The following is a 20,179-nucleotide window of genomic DNA, read 5'->3' as shown; positions in this document are numbered from 1 at the left end:
AGGCCCCTGGACAGTTGCAGTTCTACTGTTTCTGGTTTCAGGGCCCCCTCCCCAGTCCTGGGGGCCCAGCAGCCCCTTGCCCTCTCACCCCTGCCCTTAGAGGCAGCCAAAGCCCAGAGGCCCCGGCGCTCACTGGGGGGGCGCTCCTACCAAGCACGAAGGTGAGGAAGGTGTGGTAGCAGAGCAGCAGCATGACGCAGAGCACGGCGCGGAAGCTGTGCCCCGACGCCCCCTCCTCCAGCTGCAGCAGCCCGTAGTCCTGGGGGAAAGATGGGGACAGCTGAGGCAGCCAGGCCTGAGCGCCCCCTGCTCCAGCCCGGGACCTGGGGCAGGGGAGGGGCAGGGAGGTCCCTGGACAGCTGTGAGGGCGCCACTGCTGCGGAAGGGGCCTGACAGCGCTGGGCTCCGAGCCTGGAGCCCTGGAGGCCGCACAACCAGGAACGAGAGGCCGTCCCTCTCAGCGCCTCAGCCATCTTGCTGGGGGCAGAGGACCCCACTGCCACAGCCAGGGCAAAGGCGAGGGCGTCCCCTACCTCCCAAATAGCCCCTTCCCCATTCCTCCCTACAGTCGCCTGGTCAGTCCCCATGGTGGGCGCCAAGGCCCTGAGCAGCCCCAAGTCTGGTCGGGGAGTAGAAATGACAAGGAGGCAGATAACCCTAACCACAGGCTCAGGGCACAGACAGGGCCGTAGAAACTGCAGGCTGGGAAGGCTGCCAGGAGGAGAAGGTTCTAGAGCCTGCCTGGGGAGGAGCAAGAAGCCAGACTACGCTTGTATCACCACCGGCAGTTTCTGCCCCACTGCCTATCCTAGAGTGTGTTCCTGATCTTTCTAACAGACACATCTGACTTGCCTCACCCCTGCTGCAAACCCTCCACAGCCCCCTTGACTTTGGGATAAAGATGAAGCCGGAGCTGGTGGGTGCAGGAGGTCCCTCTTGCTCCGGCCTTGCCACCCTCTCTTCCTGGCCAGGCCACCCTGTCCCACCTCTCAGACTTTCTCATGTTCTTCCATCATCATCCTGAGATCCTACTCAGGACCCAAGGGCCTTCTTCTTAAAAAAAAAACTGAGGACTTTCAGAGCCTCTAACGAGTGTTTCCCTGGGCCCAGGCCACAGACCACAGATGGCAGCCAAGCCTGTACGTGTCCTGGGACAGGCAAGAAGAAGCACAGGGTCCCAGGTGAGGAGCGGCCCTTTCCAGTACTCGTCTGTCCTCAGGCTACAGGAGAAAGCCTCAGTGTGGTGCTGGAGTGTGCAGCATCACCCTGCTCTAAGCTGTCTTTCACACAAAGAGAAACAGGCTACACAATCTGGTGGACCAAGGAAGACTGCTTGGTCCTGTAGTATTTATTGTTATGATCATGCTCTTACCACGCCACATAATATGGGTTCTTTGTGTAGTAATGTTTCCTTTAAATAAATTTAAGTAAAAAAAAAATAAGAACCACATTTGAGAAAAATAATATGTAAATAATAATATAGAGGTCTATGCAAATGGCAAAAAATCAGGAAAGGCTGGAGAAAGTCCAAGCTGGAGAAACACTGATTTGATCAGTGGAGAGGGCAGTCAGCGGTCTTTGTTCAGAGTCACAGGAAGAAGGGGATGAGGCTAGACAGACTCAGGGCTCCTGACTTCCAGGTTAATGCTCCTTGTACCATTCTGGGTCTCCTTTACCAGGGAGCCCGCCCTGATCTGCTACCTGGCACTCAGGTTCCTGCCTTCAGTAAAGCCTCTGGGTTCTTGAGTCCTCTGGTTCCTACCTCAAGGCCCAATGCACAGCAGGGCTCCCCATGGGCATCTCCCAGACAAGAAAATGGTCCCAAGGGGAGGGACTTGCTCCAGGCTATCTGAGGGGAGAAGGACCAGGTTCCTAACACCTACCAGACATAGAGATGATGACCCCAGGCCCCTAAAGGACCCCAGGAGCCGCTCTTCATACCCACCCTCACCCTAGAGCCTCTCCACCCTGAGAAGAGCCTGGTAGCAATCACTGGTCCCATTTGCAGGAGAGCAGACTAGAGAGGCCTGGGCCTTGTCCAGGGTCTCACACCATGGGGGGCGCTGAGCCAGGGCTGGCGCTAAGGCCCCACAGCCCCTCAGCCACACCCCACCAGCTGAGCTCCAGCCTTGGGCTGAGGATTGGGAGCCCCGGGAGGGAGGTGGTTACCTTGTTTCCTGAAAACCCTACGAACTCGAGCAGCCGCAGGATCCTGGTAGGAAGCATGGACAGCGTCTGAAGAGAGAGGCAGGCGAACTCATGATGGGTGGGGGCCACCCCTCCCAAATGCAGATCTCCACAGTCCTGGGGGTGATCCCTGAGGTGCAGGCCCATCTCTGGAATGCCCATGAGGCTGCCCCCACCTCCCACTGATGGAGAGAGGCACTACAGCATGACAATAAGGAAAAGACTGCGTCTCGATCCTAACCTCACCACTCCCAGCTCGGTCACCTCTCTCTGCCTCAGTTTCCTCATCTGTAAAATGGAAATAAAAATAGCCCCTACCAGACGGATCACATTAATACACGTGAGGCACGTAACAGAGGTTGCACCTAGCAGTTAGCTATTGTTACTACACTTAATCTCTGCTTTATACCAGGATCTCCGTCATTGCATTGAATCTTGGAACAGTCTTGCAAAGAAGGGATTTACTGCTATGTCTGACAGAGGGAGAAACAGAGGCATAAGGTAAGTGACAGAATATGCCCAGGGCTCCACAGATCAGAAGTGGAGCGACTTTTGAGCCCAAGACAGTCCAGCTACAACCTGCTAAAGTATCTGATGCACTCTGCAGCTTGTATTTCTCAGCACTTGGGCCAGAATCACTGCTCCCATCTTACAAATGAGGAATCTGAAACCCAGAGAGGGGCAGGGATCCCCATCTGAACAGGCTTTGCCTATAGGGGAGGAGCCACCACCCATCACACACACTTTGGGGTAAGTCCCTGGCCACCCAGGGCCAGGAGTCCGAATCATCCAAGAGCAGCTCCTCCTCCCAGGAGCAGGCACACCTCTTCTGATCCTCCCTGACTCAGCTCACGCTGTTCCCTCTGCCTAGAATGCTCTTTCTGCCTGAAAAACTTCCCTTACCTGTGGATCCTTCAAGTTCCAGCTCAAATACTCCCTGCTCCCCAGAACCTTCCCCAACTCCTGCAGAAAGAAGTTCTGGCTTTCTGTTCCCCGTGGGTCACCAGTTGTTTCCAGGCCTGTCTCCTTCCCAGCCACTGGTCAATGTCTAACCACCAGCTTTCTGGGGAGGAAAAGGCCCTGATGTCTTGTGTTTGTCAATTTCTGATGCTATAAATATTGTTGCCATAGTTGATTTCAAGCTTCAACTTGCCGCAGGAAGAAACGTACAGAAGGAACCATGGAGCCATGGCCAGCCCCCACTCCCACCCCAGCTATGAGTTACCTCCAGGATGGCAGTGTGTCTGCTTCATCACTGGGGCCCAGGACAGTAGGCCGGCAGAGACCCAGTGTAGCCAGTGATGTGCAGGGGAGATTCATCTTGAACCCAGATGCTGGACACGGGGAGGTACGCCCACTCACCAGGTTGAAGGCGCCCACGCCGAGCTTCACCCCTCCTTCAAAGTGCCTGTGGTTCTCCCCCTTGCAGTACTGTGAGGACTGCACGAGGCTGTCCAGCTCCCTGTGGAGGGAGGCAAAGCCTGTTTCAGCCACAGCTGGGGGGCGGGGTCCCCTTCCAGCTGGGGCCAAGTGGCCTCTACTTCTTACTGACCTCAGAACTCCCTGGTGGTAGATGTGTAACTGTCTGGCAATCCAGACAGCCGATATTCGAGGAACCTCTAGCCCCATCTCCCACCATAATGACACACCCTTTGCTCTTGAATTTCAGCTCTGTCAGCTCTTGCACACCCGCCTCATCCGACCTCTAGGCATTGGCTTGTGCTCTGCATTCTGTCTAGAACAGCTCCTCAACCTCAGTACTACTGATAAGTTTAGGCTGGATAACTGGATAATTCTTTGTTCAGACTGGGGGTGGGGAGGGAGGCTGTCCTGCACATCTTAGGAAGTTTAGCAGCATTCCTGACCTCCACGCACTAGCTGTCAGGAGTGCTCCCCCAGTATGACAAGCAAAATGCTTCTGGACATTGCCAAATGTCTCATCGGGGGGAAACTGGCCCTAGATGAGGAACACTGGGCTAACTCCAACAGCACCTCCTTAAGGAAGTCTTCCTGGAGTTTCTTGGTCGGAATCCAACCCTCTTCCTTCTGGTCACCCATAGCTCTGAGCACATACATATGCCAGTCCGCCTGGGGCAGGACAGGGAAAATAAAGAGGTACGTGCCTCCTCCGCAGGCCATGAGCATCTCAAGAGCATTCACTCAGCAAACACTGACTGAGCTTCTCTGGACAGCAGGGCACAAAGCTGTCAAGCTACTATTTTTACAACTTTCCCCTCTCAGGGACGGACGCCCATCAAGTCACTGAGAGGAAGAGGGGGAACCCTGGAGCCTGACCTCATTTGAGGTGCTGGGAAGGTTTCCTCAAGGGGCTGACATCTGAGCTGAAACCTGAGGAACGAGGAGCTAGCCTGCACAGAGTGTTCCTGGCAGAGAGAACAGCATGTCCAAAGGCCCTGAGGTAGGAATGAGCTGGCCTGTTTGAAAAACTGAGGGAAGGCCCAAATGTCTGATGCAGAGGGGGACAGGAGATGTGGTTACAAGAACAAACGGAGCTCCCAGGAGTGACTCGGCAAAGACCTAGGACTTTATTCTAAGAGCAAGACAGGTCTTGGGAGTTGGCAGGGAGTGACCTGACAAGGTTTGTGCTTTGAAAACATCATTCTGGCAGCAGGTACGGAGACTGGAGGGTCCAGAACACACGTCTGGTTTCATTGAGCAATTCCAGCAGAGACCACACAAAGGAGCATGGTATCCATATACTGCATGGCGTGTTATACCCCAGCAATACCTTGAAATCAACCTCACAGTGTCTCCACAGGAAAACTCTCACATTAAGTGGGCAAAGTAATGGCAACAGTCTCGAGTCAATTCAAGTCCACTTTTAATGGAAAAGGAGTTTCAATGCCAAACTGGGGGCAGGAGGGAGGGTTAATTACTTTCAGAGCTTTCCTGGTCTGGGAATTACAGACAAGGACCGCAGGGCCATGTTGGACAGAAGTGCTCTGGATTAAGTCTTCATTCTTTGCTCCATAAACACGGCCCTATGTGTGGCCCAGTGCTGAGCCAGCATGGAAATAACCTACCTGGCCCTCGAGGAGCTCCCAGTCTCGGGAGGGGGTGTGTGTATATAAGCACCATTTCTACATATTGGTGGGTTCAAGGAAGGCTTCATGGGGAAAGTGGCATTTGGATGGGGCCTTAACATCTATTGCGGTCCTCAAAATTATTGTTCCTGCATCTTTCTCCTACCTCAACCAGACCGAGCTGCTTGTGCAGAATATGTCTTACTTTTCCCTAGTTCAGAGTTAGGCACAAAGACAGCACTTGGGGGGACCAAATGAACAGATACACCCAGAAAACCAGGGGAATAATATTCCAGAAAACTGAGGTCCTGAGGTTGCAGAAATGTGGGGTCACACAGCATTCTAGGTCTCCTGCCTCCAGCCAGCACTCTCTACCTCCCACAATGCAGCTTGAGGGGCACAGGATAGTAGATGCTGTGCTCTGCTGTGCCCCTCAACCCCACGTCCACCCCCACCCAGGCCAGTCCCACTCACTTGTAGGTCTGGTAGCTGTTTCGAACTTTGATGCCGCCCTTGATGAAGCTCACCATGTTCTCGTCCTGCAGGAGGGAGACTTGCTAAGAGCCAGGCCTGGGTGGTTAGCCACAGGCTTGAGAGGATCATCAAGGCTCCAGATCCTTCCTGGCTCTCCCTGGGCCTTGCTTTGTGAGGGGCCCTGCATGGGTAAGGGTCCGAGGTCAGCTAAACTAGACCTCCCCACTCTACCCTGGGGGCTTAAGACGAGAGTCTTGCTTGCCAAACAAGCCTTCCAAAATGCCCAGGGCTGGACCACAACCTCCTTTACCAGGCTCACATGTACATGAGCTATGTGCTTGGAGAAAGGCCTGGAGGAGATGCTCCCACCAGTTAACCATGTCTCCTCCAGGTAGAGGAATTGCGGGGAAGGAAGGGAGACTTTCAGTTTTGGATTGGGTTTTGTTTTTTTTGTTTGTTTGTTTTTTTTACAACAAGCAGGTATTTATCACATTTGTAATTTCAAGCACGTGGGGACTTTTCTGGCTGTCCAGCGATTAAGACTCCACACTTTCACTGCAGGGGGCATGAGTTTGATCCCTGGCTGGGGAACTAAGATCCCACATGCCACGCGACGCAGGAAAAAAAAAAAGAAGCACCAATACCTACAGCCCACCTGGCTGTTCCACTCCCAGGTATACACCCGACAAAAACAGACGTATTTCAAGAAGACTCATAGCACCACTGTTCACAGTAGCCAAGGACCGAAACAACCCAGATGTCCTTTAGCCGGAGAATGGATAAACAAACTGGCATGTTCACAGCAGGGAGTATTAAACACAGCCTTGTGTGATTGGGTAAAAAAAGCAAGTCCCACACAGTCTGAGGCCTTAAGAAACTCAAAGGCAACCAAAACATAGCAATTTGGTGTTCAGACATGAATAGGAAGCTGAGAAACCATTTTTTTAAAAAAATAGGGTGGGGATGATACACACAAAACTCCAAGTAATGGTCTCCCCCCGGGGGAAGGGAGGAAGGAGGCAAGGAGGCTTGCCAGCAGGGTTCTGTTCTCTGATTGGGTGGGGGTGGGGTTCATGGGTGTTTATTTATTATATATAATAATAGAGTATACAAACAAAGGAAATAAAAGGCCATTCATGGTGATCCTGATGAAGAACTAAGATTAATCAAATTCTAATCATCTGAGGTCCAGAAGATAGAAATATCACTAACAAAAATAAAGAACACCCCAACAATAAAATTTATATGTGCCTCTCCCATCCCAATACACCCCTATTTACATGATGATTGCCTGCAGGAGACGTGGGTTCGATCCCTGGACACAACTGAAGAGACTGAATATATATGCACATATATTTATAACTATAATCCAGGCTTTTTGGTAAAACCAAAGGGTCTCACAATTTCCTCTATAGTGAAGAGCACAGGCTCTGAGTCAGCCAGAAGGCCTGTGCTTAGTCACGTCCAACTCTTTGTGACCCCATGAACTGTAGCCCACCAGGCTTCTCTGTCCCTGTGATTCTCCAGGCAAGAATACTAGAGCGACTGCCATTTCCTACTCTAGGCTGAGTCAGCCAGATCTGGTTTAAACCCCAACTCTGCCATTTGTTAGCCATATGACCCTGAATAGGTGGGTCCTTCCCCCTAATTCTCCCCTTCACAGGCCTGAGGTGATGGTTAAATAAAATATGCAAATGTAGGCAGAAACAAACATGCAATGCGTATAAGGTATGTAAAAACGACAACCCTGCAGTGTATACAAAATATGGTGTGCTGCAGGTGCTACAAGTTCTTGAATGAATCATGTTTGATTCATTCTGACTTGTCTGTTGAATGAATCAAATGTGAAGCAGGCTTTGTGACAATGTCTGTCACTCCTGTGACACAAAAACAGCAGGAAACCAGCAGTCACGAGGTGGACGTTCATCCTGTCAGTGGGTGGGAACACGTGTGCCCCTTGTGCAGAGGGAAAGCCCGTCACCTCTGCCACTGAGCCTGCCCAGGGCCAGGAGTGCTGGGATGACTGTGCCTTGGTCCTTGTGTCAACCACAGGTCATGGCTTCTCTAGATCCTTCAGGCTAAGATGTGGTGCTCCACCCTCTGAAACCCCCAGGCTGCTTGTACAGGCAGTGGGTTCCTACCTGCAGGAAGGTCAGGGCCGCTCTCTGCAGCAGGCACTCTGCGTAGCAGACCTCAGCGTGGATTTCCTCTGCGGGGAGAAAACCAAAGCCCTGCGGCCTCCTGGGACTCTTGGCAGGAGACTTGGGTCACCTCCTCATCTCATTTCCCAAAAGGCAAAGGGAGCCTGAGTCAGCACCTGCCCACTGCCTCCGGAGTCCCATCACCAGGTTCCTTCACACATGGCCCTCAACACTGTCCCAGTTAGCTTACATTCCCCACGTCTGCATCCCCCTAGAAGTCAGCGCGGGGCCCTGGGCCTTGTTCTCCTGCCCTCCAGGCATCGCTGTAGGTGCTGTGCACCAACACTCCTAGGGCACTGGGATGAACGGATGAAACCAGGGAAGCCACAGGCTGTGGGAGCAAGGAAGGAGAACTGACACAGCCAGAGGAGCCAGGAGAGACTTCCAGGAGAAGGATATCTGAGTTGAAAATGGGATGGAAGCATGAGGCAGGAAGAGCTTTCTTGGCAGAGGCCAAGGAAAGTCAAACAACTCAGATGCTTGGGGACAGCTGAGCCACAGAAGGTTGAAATGGGGTGAAGCGGGGAAAGACTGAGGGGACAAGGAAAATGAGGGGCAGAAGTCTGGCTGAAAGGGCCTTACACACTGATGGAGACTGACAGATTTGGTCCTGTGGGCAGCATGGAGCCATGGCAAGTTTGAAGGAGAGAGACACCATCGAGGGCAATGTTTTGTGCTGGAACCATCGAGGGCTCTCGAGGTGGGGATGGCCATTTGCCCCCCACCCCCACTAAAGGTTCCCCAAGTGCTTATGGTTGGCTGCTGTTGCCTCTAGGACTGCCTCTAGGACTGCAGTCATGGCACAAAGATGCAATGTGGCTCTGGCAGCCCAGACCTCTGCTACTGCCCCCAGCTGTTTCATCACAGGGTGTCAGGCTCTAAAACCACAGTCCCCTCTGGGGCACCTGAGATCACTATGGTCTTTAAACCACGAAACCTAACTGCACACACAGCCCTAAGTCCACCCTAGCCTGGGAGCAAAGAGACAGCTCCTTTGACAGCATTTTCTTTCCTCAATTTGCAGGCCTCAGCAGGTAATGCTGTAAGGTAACTGAGTCTTACCTGCTCCCCACCCACCCCCACACATGAGACCAGTCCTCAAAAGGCCCCAGGTCTGACCCATCAGTGTCTCAGTGCCTGGGCCAGGGCTCAGCCCCCTGGGTGACAATGAGGAGGATAACTGCCCCTTCCTGCCCCTTCCCGGGCCTGGAACCAGGCGACCTGGCATCAGCGGGCTGAAAGGACACCCCAGATGCCACACCTTCTGTGAACTGGTCCATAGTGGGGCGGTGCACCAGGCTACTGAAGGAATCTGTTACAGAGGACTTCTTCCTGTGCCTGCAGAGAAAAACAGGGCCTCATATCATTCAGGGAGGTGAGCAGGGTGCCCAGGTACCTCCAACAGCATCCCATGCCCCTCCCAGAGGACTCCACACACTTAGCTCCTGGAAACTCCCCCAAATCAAGGCTTTTTCATGCCCTTGTCCCTGCTGCTGCCTCTGCATGGAGCCCCCTCCCCTGCCCCCTCTAACCTGACCTGTCCCTGGTCACCCCACAGGACCCAGCTCTGATGTCACCTCCTCCAGGAAGCCTTTCCTGCTCCTCAGGCTGGACCCCCACGACCCTATGAGCTGCCCTGCATCATGCTGAGCTGTCACTGTCTGTGCCTGCGTCTCCCTGATCAGGCCGTTCAGGCATCAGAGGGGCCAGGGTCTGATGATTATCTGGCCGAACAGAGCCCAGGCCAGGGACTGGCCTAGGCCAGGCTGGAGTGTGTCCCAGTGAATGATGACTCTACCTGTGCACAAACACTGAGGGTCTGTTTATTCATGCATTCAAGCAGTTAATGTGCACTGAACACCAACTATGCAGTTCCCACAACAATTCTATCATCACACCCATTTTACAGATGAAGAAAGTTGAGTCCACAGAGGGACTTGCCCAAAGTCAGAGAATTATTACATGACCACAGCCAAGATTCATCTCCTCCCAATCCATTCTGGCCCAGGAAGCTCTCAGTGACCAGCTCAGACAAAGTGGCTCCTGAGGCAGTGCCAACAGGGACAGCTTTGAGCACTTGGGGACACACTTTTGAGCCAAAAGGATCAGGCCTGATAGTGGCATTTTAGGCACTGTGATAGGCCAAAGTGACAAATGGATGCTTCACAACCCCTCATCCCTGCCTGCCCCATGGACCTGACCTCTGACAGAGCGACTGCGCCTCCTTCATCATGTTGCCAGCAAGTAGGATGTCCTGGGGGTCAAAGGTCATCATAGCCTGCATCTCCAGGATTGTGGCATAAGTCAGCGAGTGGTACATGCTTTCCTTGGTTCTGCCAGAAAGAAGGGACATAAAAGCATCAACCCCTAGAACTTCAAGATAGCTGACCCCATATCATCATTCACCATCCTCTCCCCCGTTGTGCATGGGGGGAACACAGGTCTAGAGAGCAGAATGGACTCGCCCAACAACTGACCCTTCCACTGCTACTCAGGCAGCCTCGGATCCCAGCTCCTCTTCTTCCTGCTTCGTGGCCCTAAGTGACTCTCCAAATCTGAGCTTCAGTTTCGCATTCATTCTATACAGATGGCAGCAGCAGCATGCTGACCTGAGGCGCTACTTCCCTGCACCAGGGCCATCTTTCGCCTTCTCCCCTACCCATCACAGGCCAAGCCCAAGTCCTGTCTGCAGGGTCTCCTTTATCCTCAAACCCCACCCCAGGCTTACCCATCTTTGTGCCTGGACTGCCCTGGCCTTGTTACCTCCTGCCTCTCCCCACCCCGTCACCTGACCACATCACTTTCTGCTTGAGCCCACCTGGGGTTTCCACCTCCCATGAGATAACTGGGAGTTGAGGCCCTGCCCACCCCTCCAGCCCAGTTCTCCTATTACTTCTGCTCCTGCCTCAATATCTGCCCACATTCAAGTCTACCCACACTAAACCATACACGCTTACCTCAGGAAAATTCCATCCTTTCCCTCCTGCAGGCCTTTATCCTTGCTGTTCCCACAGCATTAAATGCCCATTCTCTACCCTACACCCCCTGATTCATCTGTAAAGGTGCTCGAATGCCTCAAGAGCCACTGGGGCCCCTGCTCCAGGGAGCATGCGTTTATGCTGGAGGTACGGGCCACGCTGAGCTTACATCAGCAGACACTCAGCTCTCTCCCAGACGGTGGGCATCTCAAGGTCAGAGCTGTGTGGTTTCATCTCTGTCTTAGCACCAATATGACAGTGCAAGCTGGGCTCAGGAAGCCTCCCCCTCCTCTCTCCCTGCTCCTCCACGGCCCCAGACCTCTCATCTAAAGGGTGTTGGAGGGAGATGGACGGCATTTAGTCTAACACATACAGAGAGCAACAGGCAAGGAAGGATGGGACCCAGTCCCTCTCTGTACCTGGGGAAGTCACAACACATCTGGGCTTTGATTTATGGTTCTGCAAAATAGGGACAATAAAGCTGCTCCACCAGAGTCCCCATGGGACTGGCTAGGGATTACCCTCGCCCGGCACACCGCAGACGCTGCAGCAGTCTTCACTCCCTTCCCTACACTCCCTTGTTAATTATTTTCCAAACTCCTCAGTGCCAGGCTTCTGCTGGGAACTTCACAGGAGACAGAGATGACTAAGGTTTATAGGCTGTTTATAGACTGTTATAGATTATACGACTTCACACATTTTCCTGCCTTTCTCATTCATAAAACACCTCTGTAAATTAAGTTGCTTTTCTACTTCTGGGTGATTCTCAGGTGATATTATCCTCAGAAGTCAAAGGTTTATGAAAAGAACCAGTCCTAGTAGATGTCAGGACACCTCCCAGGTCTTTGCTAGAACTGCTTGTTGGAGGGCAGTGGCTTGTGGAAAGGAAGTCGCAGCCTGTCGTGGGGACAGAACTCAAGCTTCAGAATATCTCAGACACAGGCACTAGTTACCAGCTGTGTGATCCTGGTGAGTTCTGTAGGCATCTCTGAGCCTCAGGTTTCTCCTCTGTAAAATGGACACAATAATTCTCTCCCAGGAGTTTTGGGTATCCAGGCTGGGGCCACAATGCTGATACTCAAGAAATATGAGTCTAAGTCCCTCTGGGTCCTGCCAGGGTCAAGGGTCATTGCCCTGCATAAAAACTTTCTCCTTTAGGAAGGGTTTCCCTGGCAGCACAAAGACCCACATCCCAGGTAACTCCCTTCCTCAGCCTCTCTAACTCTCATCCTCCTTACCCTCAAGTCCCAGGCCCAGGACTCAGCTCCACTTGCCCAGCCCAGTAGGAAGGACCCTGCCTGGGAAGCTGGCAAGCAAAGTAGAATTTCAAGTCTGTACTCTGGACTGGGATTCAGGGCACAGAGGTACAACACGGCCCCCCAAGACCTCAGGCACCCCAAGTTTAGTTTGCATTCCACAAAGTTCTTATCTATGCCTATGGTGACTGGACCGCTGTAAGCAATGATCCCCTTCCCTGTGAGCTAGACCCAGCTCTAGGACACAATGCCCACGGGGTCTCTGCCAGGCCTAGACCAGATGTCGAGAGAAGGAGAGCATTGAAGATCCATAGGAAGAGCCGTACGTTGGGGTCGGGGACTCCTCGGCCACCTGGAGGTCCACTAAGCCCGGTGGCCTCCAGCCCTTCCCTCCTCCTGCCAGTAGCCATGACTCGGGCCCTTGTCATCTTTGTCCTCACCATCAGGCTGACTCTGATCCCACCCCTACTGCTCTTTCTGGGGACCTGCCTGCAGTCCCAGTCTAAACCCTGACTTCCAGAGGACCTCTCTGGGTGAGGCTGTTCTAGGCTGGAAAGCAGACAGACCCCCCCCCCCCCACCTCCAAGCCACTCTCCTTCATCCTCATGGAAGCCCCCCAGCGCCTCTCAGACCCACCTTGCTGCACTCCTCTCCAGCTCACTCACCTCCAGGGGGGCAGCTGTATCCCCAGCCCACCTTCCATCACTCAGCCCTCATCCTTCTGGGACCTACTCCAGCTCTCCCCACCCCTGCCAGGCTGAGTGTCTCTGTTCTTCAAACACACTAGGCCCTCGTTTTCTGCCTGGCCTTTGCACAGGCTGCTTCTCTGCCTGGAAATGCCCTCTCTATCCGGCTGACTCCTTCTCATCCAGCCTATCTCAGCTTAAATGTCACTTCCTCCAGGAAGACTTCCAGGGCTGGCTTCACGGGTATGCCATCTGTGCAGTCACGCAGGGGTCCAAGCTTGGTTTAATGCTCTGCTGTCATTGTTTTGAAATCCTTAATAATTTTTGAACAAAGGATTCTACATTTTCATGTTGCAGTTCACCCTGGAAGTTAAGGGGCTGGGCCTAAAGCCTTCCTGACTGGCCCCTTCCCATGTGAGTTGGGGTCCTCGTACAGCTCTCAGCACCACCCTTTACTGTTTTTCAGTGGCTCCCTGAGGAGCGCTGAGGACAGCCCATACCCTGTTCAGTCCTGCAGCCCCAGCACCCCACATGTTGCCACGCACACGAGGTTACTCATGAGGTGCTGCCAAGTGAAATGGTCACGGGTGCCCAACTGCTGCATCCCATGGGTCACACCCTGACCTCATCATCAACCCACAGAACAGCTCTGCTTCTGGAGTCCTGCATGACACACCCACCCTCCCAACCACAGGCTCCCCACCTCTGCGCTCGCTCTCTTCACTCCCACTGCCTGATCCTCCAGCCCGTCCTGTCTTCCTGACCCCTCAAGCTTCCTCATGTCACCCACTCTCTTGTCAAAACCCTCACTGCTGAGCCTTCCAGCCCCCTGCAGAACTGGCTAGGAGCCTGGGCCCAGAAAACAAGAAACCACCTACTCTCTCCACAGCGCTGCCACCGAGCAAGAAGAGAGGGAGCCGCCACCACACAGACAGGTACATCCTCAGCTGGATCACCAACCTCAGCCCATCACACTGCTCATCAACTTTTCCTCAATCCCTGTCACCCCCTACTCTCAGCAAGGGACTTGGCTTCCTCTCTCAAAGGAATCCTAGGGGACTCCTCTGGTGGTCCAGGGGTTAGGAATCTGCCTTACAATGCAGGGGATATGAGTTCAATCCCTGGCGGGTGACCACAATGCCAGGGAGCAACTAAGTCTGGGTGCTGCAACTGCTGAAGCTCCTGCACCACAACTAGAGAGTTCTCAAGCTGTGACAAAAGATCCCATGTGCCGCAACTAAGATCCGATGTAAACATTCAAGAAAAGGAATTCCAGGACAGTGCACACCACCCTGTCCCCAACACGCACACCCCTATTCTACCTCCTTCCCTCCCACCTGGAAGAGGAGGCAGGCATGAGGCCTCTGTGCCAGATACACTCCTCCACCTGCTTGAGATCCAAGATGGCCCAGGAGTCAGAGTGTGGCTTGTGGAGCTGAGCGGGGCTGGATTTCAATCATGGTTCTGCTAGTTATCAGCCATGACCAATTTTTTCATCAAATGAGTGGAGTAGTGACCATGTTCCAGAGACAGTGCAGGGGCAGACATGGAGCGAAGTAAAATAAGCTAGAAGCTACTCAAAGACGTGACAAAGGGAAAGCAAAAACTGGGAGTAGGGGTGGAAGTGGGAAGCCTGGTGAGCCCAGTTACTCCCCGAGGGCAAAGTACGGATAACAGTAAATGAGACACATGTGTACAACAGGAACGGTGAATGAAGCTGACCCCCAGCATCTTTCACAGCTTCAGTGGCTACGCCTGGGCAGGGGAGGTCATGTTACAGCAAGAATTATTTTCTCTAGACCAGTGGTTCTTCACAGTGATAGAGAAAGATATCTCCTGTACCTCCCCACACCTCCCTTATGGAAACATTATTTGGTTGTCACAAGAAGGGGTGGCGTGTATGCTAATGACGAGCACTGTTTGGTGGAGGGGGAGGCTCTTAAGTGCAGAAAGAAAGAAAAGACCCGTTTTTAGAATGGGGCAGGTGCTGAGATAAATAGAGGCTACAGTGTTTCATGAATGAGGTAAAGGTGGCTTCACAGGAAGACTGTTCTCTCTGTGCTGCCTCTAGGGGCCTGAGTTCAGGACTCCCTAGGAAAGTACCCTCCTGAGGTGAGAGCAGGTGAGGCAGCCCCTCAAGGAGGAGGGGGCTTCAAGAGGGAGGAGGGCTTTGGGGGGTGAAGTGGCAGAGAGGAGCTGCTTAGGGACAGGTAGTGACCAGGAGGGAAGGGGAGCCAGGGCGCCTTCCAGAAGTACTGGAAGGTACTCAGTGATGGGGCAGGATGGAGCCTGGCCTGCCTCTGATGATGGCCACGCTCTTAAGCAGAACTGGTCCTGCCCCACCTCAAGCCAGATCCTCTCAGAGGGTGGGCTGAGGTGTGGGGGCACGTGGACCGCTGTACGACTCATGCCCACCAAGCCCTGGAACTGCCCCCTCAGAAATTGGGCCGCTGACCTCAGACAGGAGAGCGATGGGTCAGTCAGGTCTAGAGAAACTGAACAGAACTGGCTTGGGGAAAGCAGCAGCCCTACCCCAGCACTCGCTCTCCCAGGGAGCTGGCTGGGAGGGCGGTTCTGGGGGATCCAGCTGTGGCAGACGACCACCTAGAGCTGAAAAGAGGGGATTAGGCCAGCAGGCAGCAGACGCAATTAGACCCCACCCCGGCCCCATTTCAACCCCAGGACCCAGGCTGCCAGGGCTCTCTGCCCACGTAGAAGAAGGTGGTGGGGTACTAGGGCGGGCGCGGCGTTCTTTTCCTGAAATGCTAACATCTGGGGCCCACTCTCTCTAGCTCATCCAAAAGCTGATCCCACCAATCACAAGGCTACTTGGGCCAGACCCTCCCATTGGATTTTGAGTGAACTTGCTCTTAAATATGACCAGACAGCCAGCCAGGGACCATGGGTGTTTCAGGAAAGCCCCTCCCCACCACGGGGAGAGGATTCTCCCCCTTAAAGAAAAAATAAACACTGAGAAAGCCAAGATTATGTAGGAAAAAAACAAAATATTTTTAAAAGAGATAATTATTCTGTGATAATAATAACAGCAATAAATACTCATTAGAATGCTTACTACATGCCAGGCCCCATCCTCAGGACACTCATATTTTAAATATAGATATAAAGAACACAGTGCACCCATAAACCAAGAATAAGATGTTTTAGGGAAAAAAGAACATTCAGAAAACATTGAGGAGTACTAGGGAATTAATCATATGATTACACACACAAAAAGAAAAGTCAATGGACTTAATGATAAGGTTGAGGAACTCTCCCAAAAATCGGGGGGAAAAAAGATACAGAAATGCAGCGGGGAGGGCACAGATAAATAGCTCAGAAGAGGACTGGACCAGGAAGCCTAGCAGCTCATGTAAAGAAAGTCCAGGAAAGAGAAACAGAATGTGGAAGGATCATACGAGAGAATTTCCTAGAACTGAGTTTTCAAATAAAAAAATTCCAATTAAACAGACCTATACTCCAGCACATCATTGTGAAATTTCAGATTTGCAGGAATAAGAGAGAAGATCCTAAACATGTCTGGAGAAGGAAAAAAGATCCCATGCCACGAAAGAAGAATTAGGATTTTCCTGGCTACAGTACCTGCCAGGAAACAGGGCAGAAAACAATGCCTTCAAAATTCTGAGCAGAAAAGCTTATATTCATGCAACTCTCTCTTAGGAAATTTCTAGAGGATGCACTCTAACCAAAGGAGGGAGGATATGGATGTGAGAGAAAAAGCCAGGCCAAGCAAACTGGGGAGAAGTAAAGGGGATTCCAGGAGCCAGCTGGAAGGTGGCCAGTAAACAGGCCTGTCCTCCAGGGGACAGGTTTCCAGAAAAAGGAGGGACTGAGAGGGTTTCCCTGATATATGTGAGTATGACTTCATGGATGGCTATAAAGAGCTCAGGATAAATATATAGCAAATTAGGCAAATGAAAAAAACAAGATAATTATTAACTCCAAAAAGAAAATATAATCTTACAAGGTAAGGCTTATCTCTGCGATGAGCATAATTACATAGTTATAATAATGAAAACACTGATTACTAATTTAGCCAGATACTGTGATACAATGATAGGAACAGGAGGAAGGAAGGGAGGTGGGGCAGGGGTTTAAGAAAGCTAAGTTCTTGTCAACTATTTGTTGTTTAGCTGCTAAGTCATATCTGATTCTTTTGCAGCCCTGTGGACTGTAGCCCGCTAGGCTCCTCTGTCCATGGGATTTCCCAGACAAGAATACTGGAGTGGGTTGCCATTTCCTTCTCCAGGGGATCTTCCGGACCCGGGGATCGAACCCATGTCTCCTGCTTTCCAGAGGGGTTCTTTCCCACTGAGCCACCTGGGCAGCCCCTTGCAACCATTAGATGATATGTAAAAGTAAAAAGTAACAGGAGTGAATTTCATGGTATGTGAATTATATCTCAACTTAATTTCAGTTTTTAAAAAAAATTGAAAAAAGAGGTAAGTAAAGAAAGAGCAGTCCAAGTGTATTATTTAGAAATAAGGCAGTCAACACTAGAAGAAATGGCAAAACGACTGACTGTCATCATTGCCCTAAAGGCTTCAGTGAAAGCAATTCAAGTCTGTAATACTTTGGAGGAAAATAACTAAAAAGGGCTGTTTTAGAGCTGGATTTTGTGGGACCAAGAAATCAAAGTGGAAGAAGCCACAAGAACCTGAGGAGAAGGAAGTCACAGTGACCTTGAGGACGGCTTGGCTGTTCATGGCTGTGGAATGGGGATCCTGAGCCATTTTTATGGAATTCTCAGAGGTCAGAGTGACCCAGAAGACCGAAGGCATCTAGTTACACTGTAAGATTAAGTTACATTCTGGGTCTCCATTTAATACCCCCATCCCTACACTCATATATGTGCATGCGTGTGCGCACACACACACTCACACACACATATACACATCCTTCATCTCCAATCTGGGCTTAAGCCTCACCTGGGCTTGAGGTAGTTGAGTGCTTCTGAGAACTGGTTGGTGAGGAAGAGATCAAGGGCGGTCATGCACTGGTCCAGGGCCTCATGGAGGCTGCTCACAGGAGTCCTGGTGGGAGAGACACGAGCATGACCCGGAAGCTCTCAACAGAGCCTTGGTCGAAAGGTTCAACTGCCCTGGCTGGAACAGAGCCTCCCAGCACCCATTTGACCTCCCTGGTGATCCTTGGATGCGTCATGAGCTCCTCCAGGCTGCCCCCTCTGAACTAGGACAGAGGACAATCTGAACCTACCTCTGAGTATTCCTAAAGGTGGGAGAGGGGAGTGGAAGGAGAATGTCATCTGAGACCCAGTGGGGGGATTGGGAAGGGGATGAGGATAGGGTCTTGGGGGTTGGTGCAAGGAAGCCTCAGGAATAAATTTATCTTACCTTCCATGCCCCTTTTGACCCATTGGACTTTTCTGCCCCCACTTGGGGGGGCACAGCCCACCCACTAAGCTCCACTGCAGTCCTTTCTTCCTCCTCCTTCTCCAGGCCTTCTCCTGGCCTCTGGCCTGCACTTTAGAACCCCACAGGCACTGTCACAATGGGTTGGAATGGGCAGCCACCCTGTAAGAGCTGCCCAGGGGGCTTTACATTCAAGAGCCACCTTAGCCAATAGCATCTCCAGTATACCTGGCCTCCTTCCAGTCTTTACACCTCTTTTAAAAAACATTTATTTGTTTTTATTTGGCTGCACAGGTCTTATTTGCAGCATGAGGGATCTTTAGTCTTTGTTGTGGAGTTCGGGATCTTTGGTTGTGGCACGCAAACTCTTAGTTGTGCCATGTAGGATCTAGTTCCCTGACCAGGGGTTGAACCCCAGCCCCCTGCATTGGGAGCACAGAGTCTTAACCACTGGACTACCAGAAGTCCCCCTTATACCTCTTAATAGCTTTATAGCTCTTATCACTCTGTGACCTTTTTTTTTTTTAACTTATTTTTGGGTTTATTATCTGTCTCCCTCCACTAAAATATAAGCTTCCTGAGGGCAGGCATCTTCATTTTGTTCACTACTGTATCACCCGTGTCTAGTATCTGGTACAAAATGGGCTTTTGATAAATATAGGTTGTCAGTGAATGAATGAATGAACAAATGAATGAATGAAGAGCCCTGGGTTCTGAGAGCAAATTCCTTAACTTTCTGACCCTGTTTCCCATCTAAAAGATGAGAGATGATCCCAGAAGTCCTGTCTGATTTCTTGTGAATGTTTCTTCTCCAGGGGCCTCTTTTACATAGAGAAGATTCCAAAAAGAGTCTTTGATGATCTTACTGCAAAAAGATCCTTAAAAGTTAAAGTTCCTTCTCCACCAGATAAAGTCCTACACCTATCTTAAGGCCCAGCTGTAAGGACTCTGTGATGCATCAGCAGAACCTCGCAGGCAAAATGAAGTATGTTTTTTGGTCAAAACTGTTTCTTCTCCCAAATCTGTTCTCCAGATTTCTCATCTCAATAAACAATACCCCTCTATCAAGTTTCCCAAGCCAGAAATATTAGTAGTCATCCTTGACACATCCTCCTGCTGGCCTCCGTCATCTGCTCCATCAGTAAGTCCTCTCAGTCCTATCTCCTGAAAATCTCTTAATCCACCTCCTTCTATACCCAGTGGCCTCCAGTCCAGGCCCCTACCATCTCTACCTAGGTCTGATGGGAGACTCCACCTTCTACTCCTGTCCATTCCTAACTCTTCTCTCTGTTACTTCATTTTATTCTGTGCTTCATTTCTCTTCATTCTCTTCTTAGCCATCTCTTTCACTCACTCTATTAGATTTAGAGTAATTTCTTTATATCTTTCATTTCACTAATTCTCTTTAAGTATGTCTCATCTGGAGAAGGCAATGGCACCCCACTCCAGTACTCTTGCCTGGAAAATCCCATGGGCAGAGGAGCCTGGTGGGCTGCAATCCATGGGGTCGCTAAGAGTCGGACACGACTGAGCAACTTCACTTTCACTTTTCACTTTCATGCATTGGAGAAGGAAGTGGCGACCCACTCCAGTGTTCTTGCCTGGAGAATCCCAGGGACGGGGGAGCCTGGTGGGCTGCCGCCTATGGGGTCGCACAGAGTCGGACATGACTGAAGTGACTTAGCAGCATGTCTCATCTGCTGCTTATCCTGTCCACTGAGTTTTTTTAATTTCAATTATTTTATTTTTCACCTTCATAAATTCTACTTGGTTCTTTTTCAAATCTGCTTGGTCATTTTTGGCAGTATTTTGTTCTCTGCTTATCGTTGCAAGTCCGTGTTTGATTTCTTTCCACATTTTAAATACAATTACAGTGTCTCATCACTCTAGGATCGTAGACTCTAATTCTGCTATTTCTTGCTTCTGGTATCTATTGTTCACAGCACCTGGTTTCCTTGTATGT

General features: G+C 51.4%; 1 protein-coding gene across 2 annotated transcripts in view; it reads right to left on the bottom strand.

Moving 5' to 3' along the window:
- TTC39A (tetratricopeptide repeat domain 39A) overlaps positions 1 to 20,179 on the bottom strand; it is a 49,737-nt gene that overhangs the window by 13,887 nt on the left and 15,671 nt on the right. For both annotated transcript variants that reach the window (XM_055585939.1, XM_055585940.1), the window contains exons 2-9: positions 17,773 to 17,877; positions 10,108 to 10,239; positions 9,168 to 9,244; positions 7,847 to 7,914; positions 5,706 to 5,770; positions 3,550 to 3,649; positions 2,170 to 2,235; positions 151 to 259 (exon numbers count right to left, since the gene is read on the bottom strand). In XM_055585939.1, the coding sequence (XP_055441914.1) occupies positions 151 to 259; positions 2,170 to 2,235; positions 3,550 to 3,649; positions 5,706 to 5,770; positions 7,847 to 7,914; positions 9,168 to 9,244; positions 10,108 to 10,239; positions 17,773 to 17,877 (722 nt within the window). The remainder of the gene's footprint in view (positions 1 to 150; positions 260 to 2,169; positions 2,236 to 3,549; positions 3,650 to 5,705; positions 5,771 to 7,846; positions 7,915 to 9,167; positions 9,245 to 10,107; positions 10,240 to 17,772; positions 17,878 to 20,179) is intronic.

This window comes from Bubalus kerabau, chromosome 6, assembly GCF_029407905.1.
Source record: "Bubalus kerabau isolate K-KA32 ecotype Philippines breed swamp buffalo chromosome 6, PCC_UOA_SB_1v2, whole genome shotgun sequence".
NCBI classification, from domain to species: domain Eukaryota; kingdom Metazoa; phylum Chordata; class Mammalia; order Artiodactyla; family Bovidae; genus Bubalus; species Bubalus kerabau.
The sequence above is the reverse complement of the archived record's forward strand: the minus strand, read 5'-3'. Positions and strand labels throughout refer to the sequence as shown.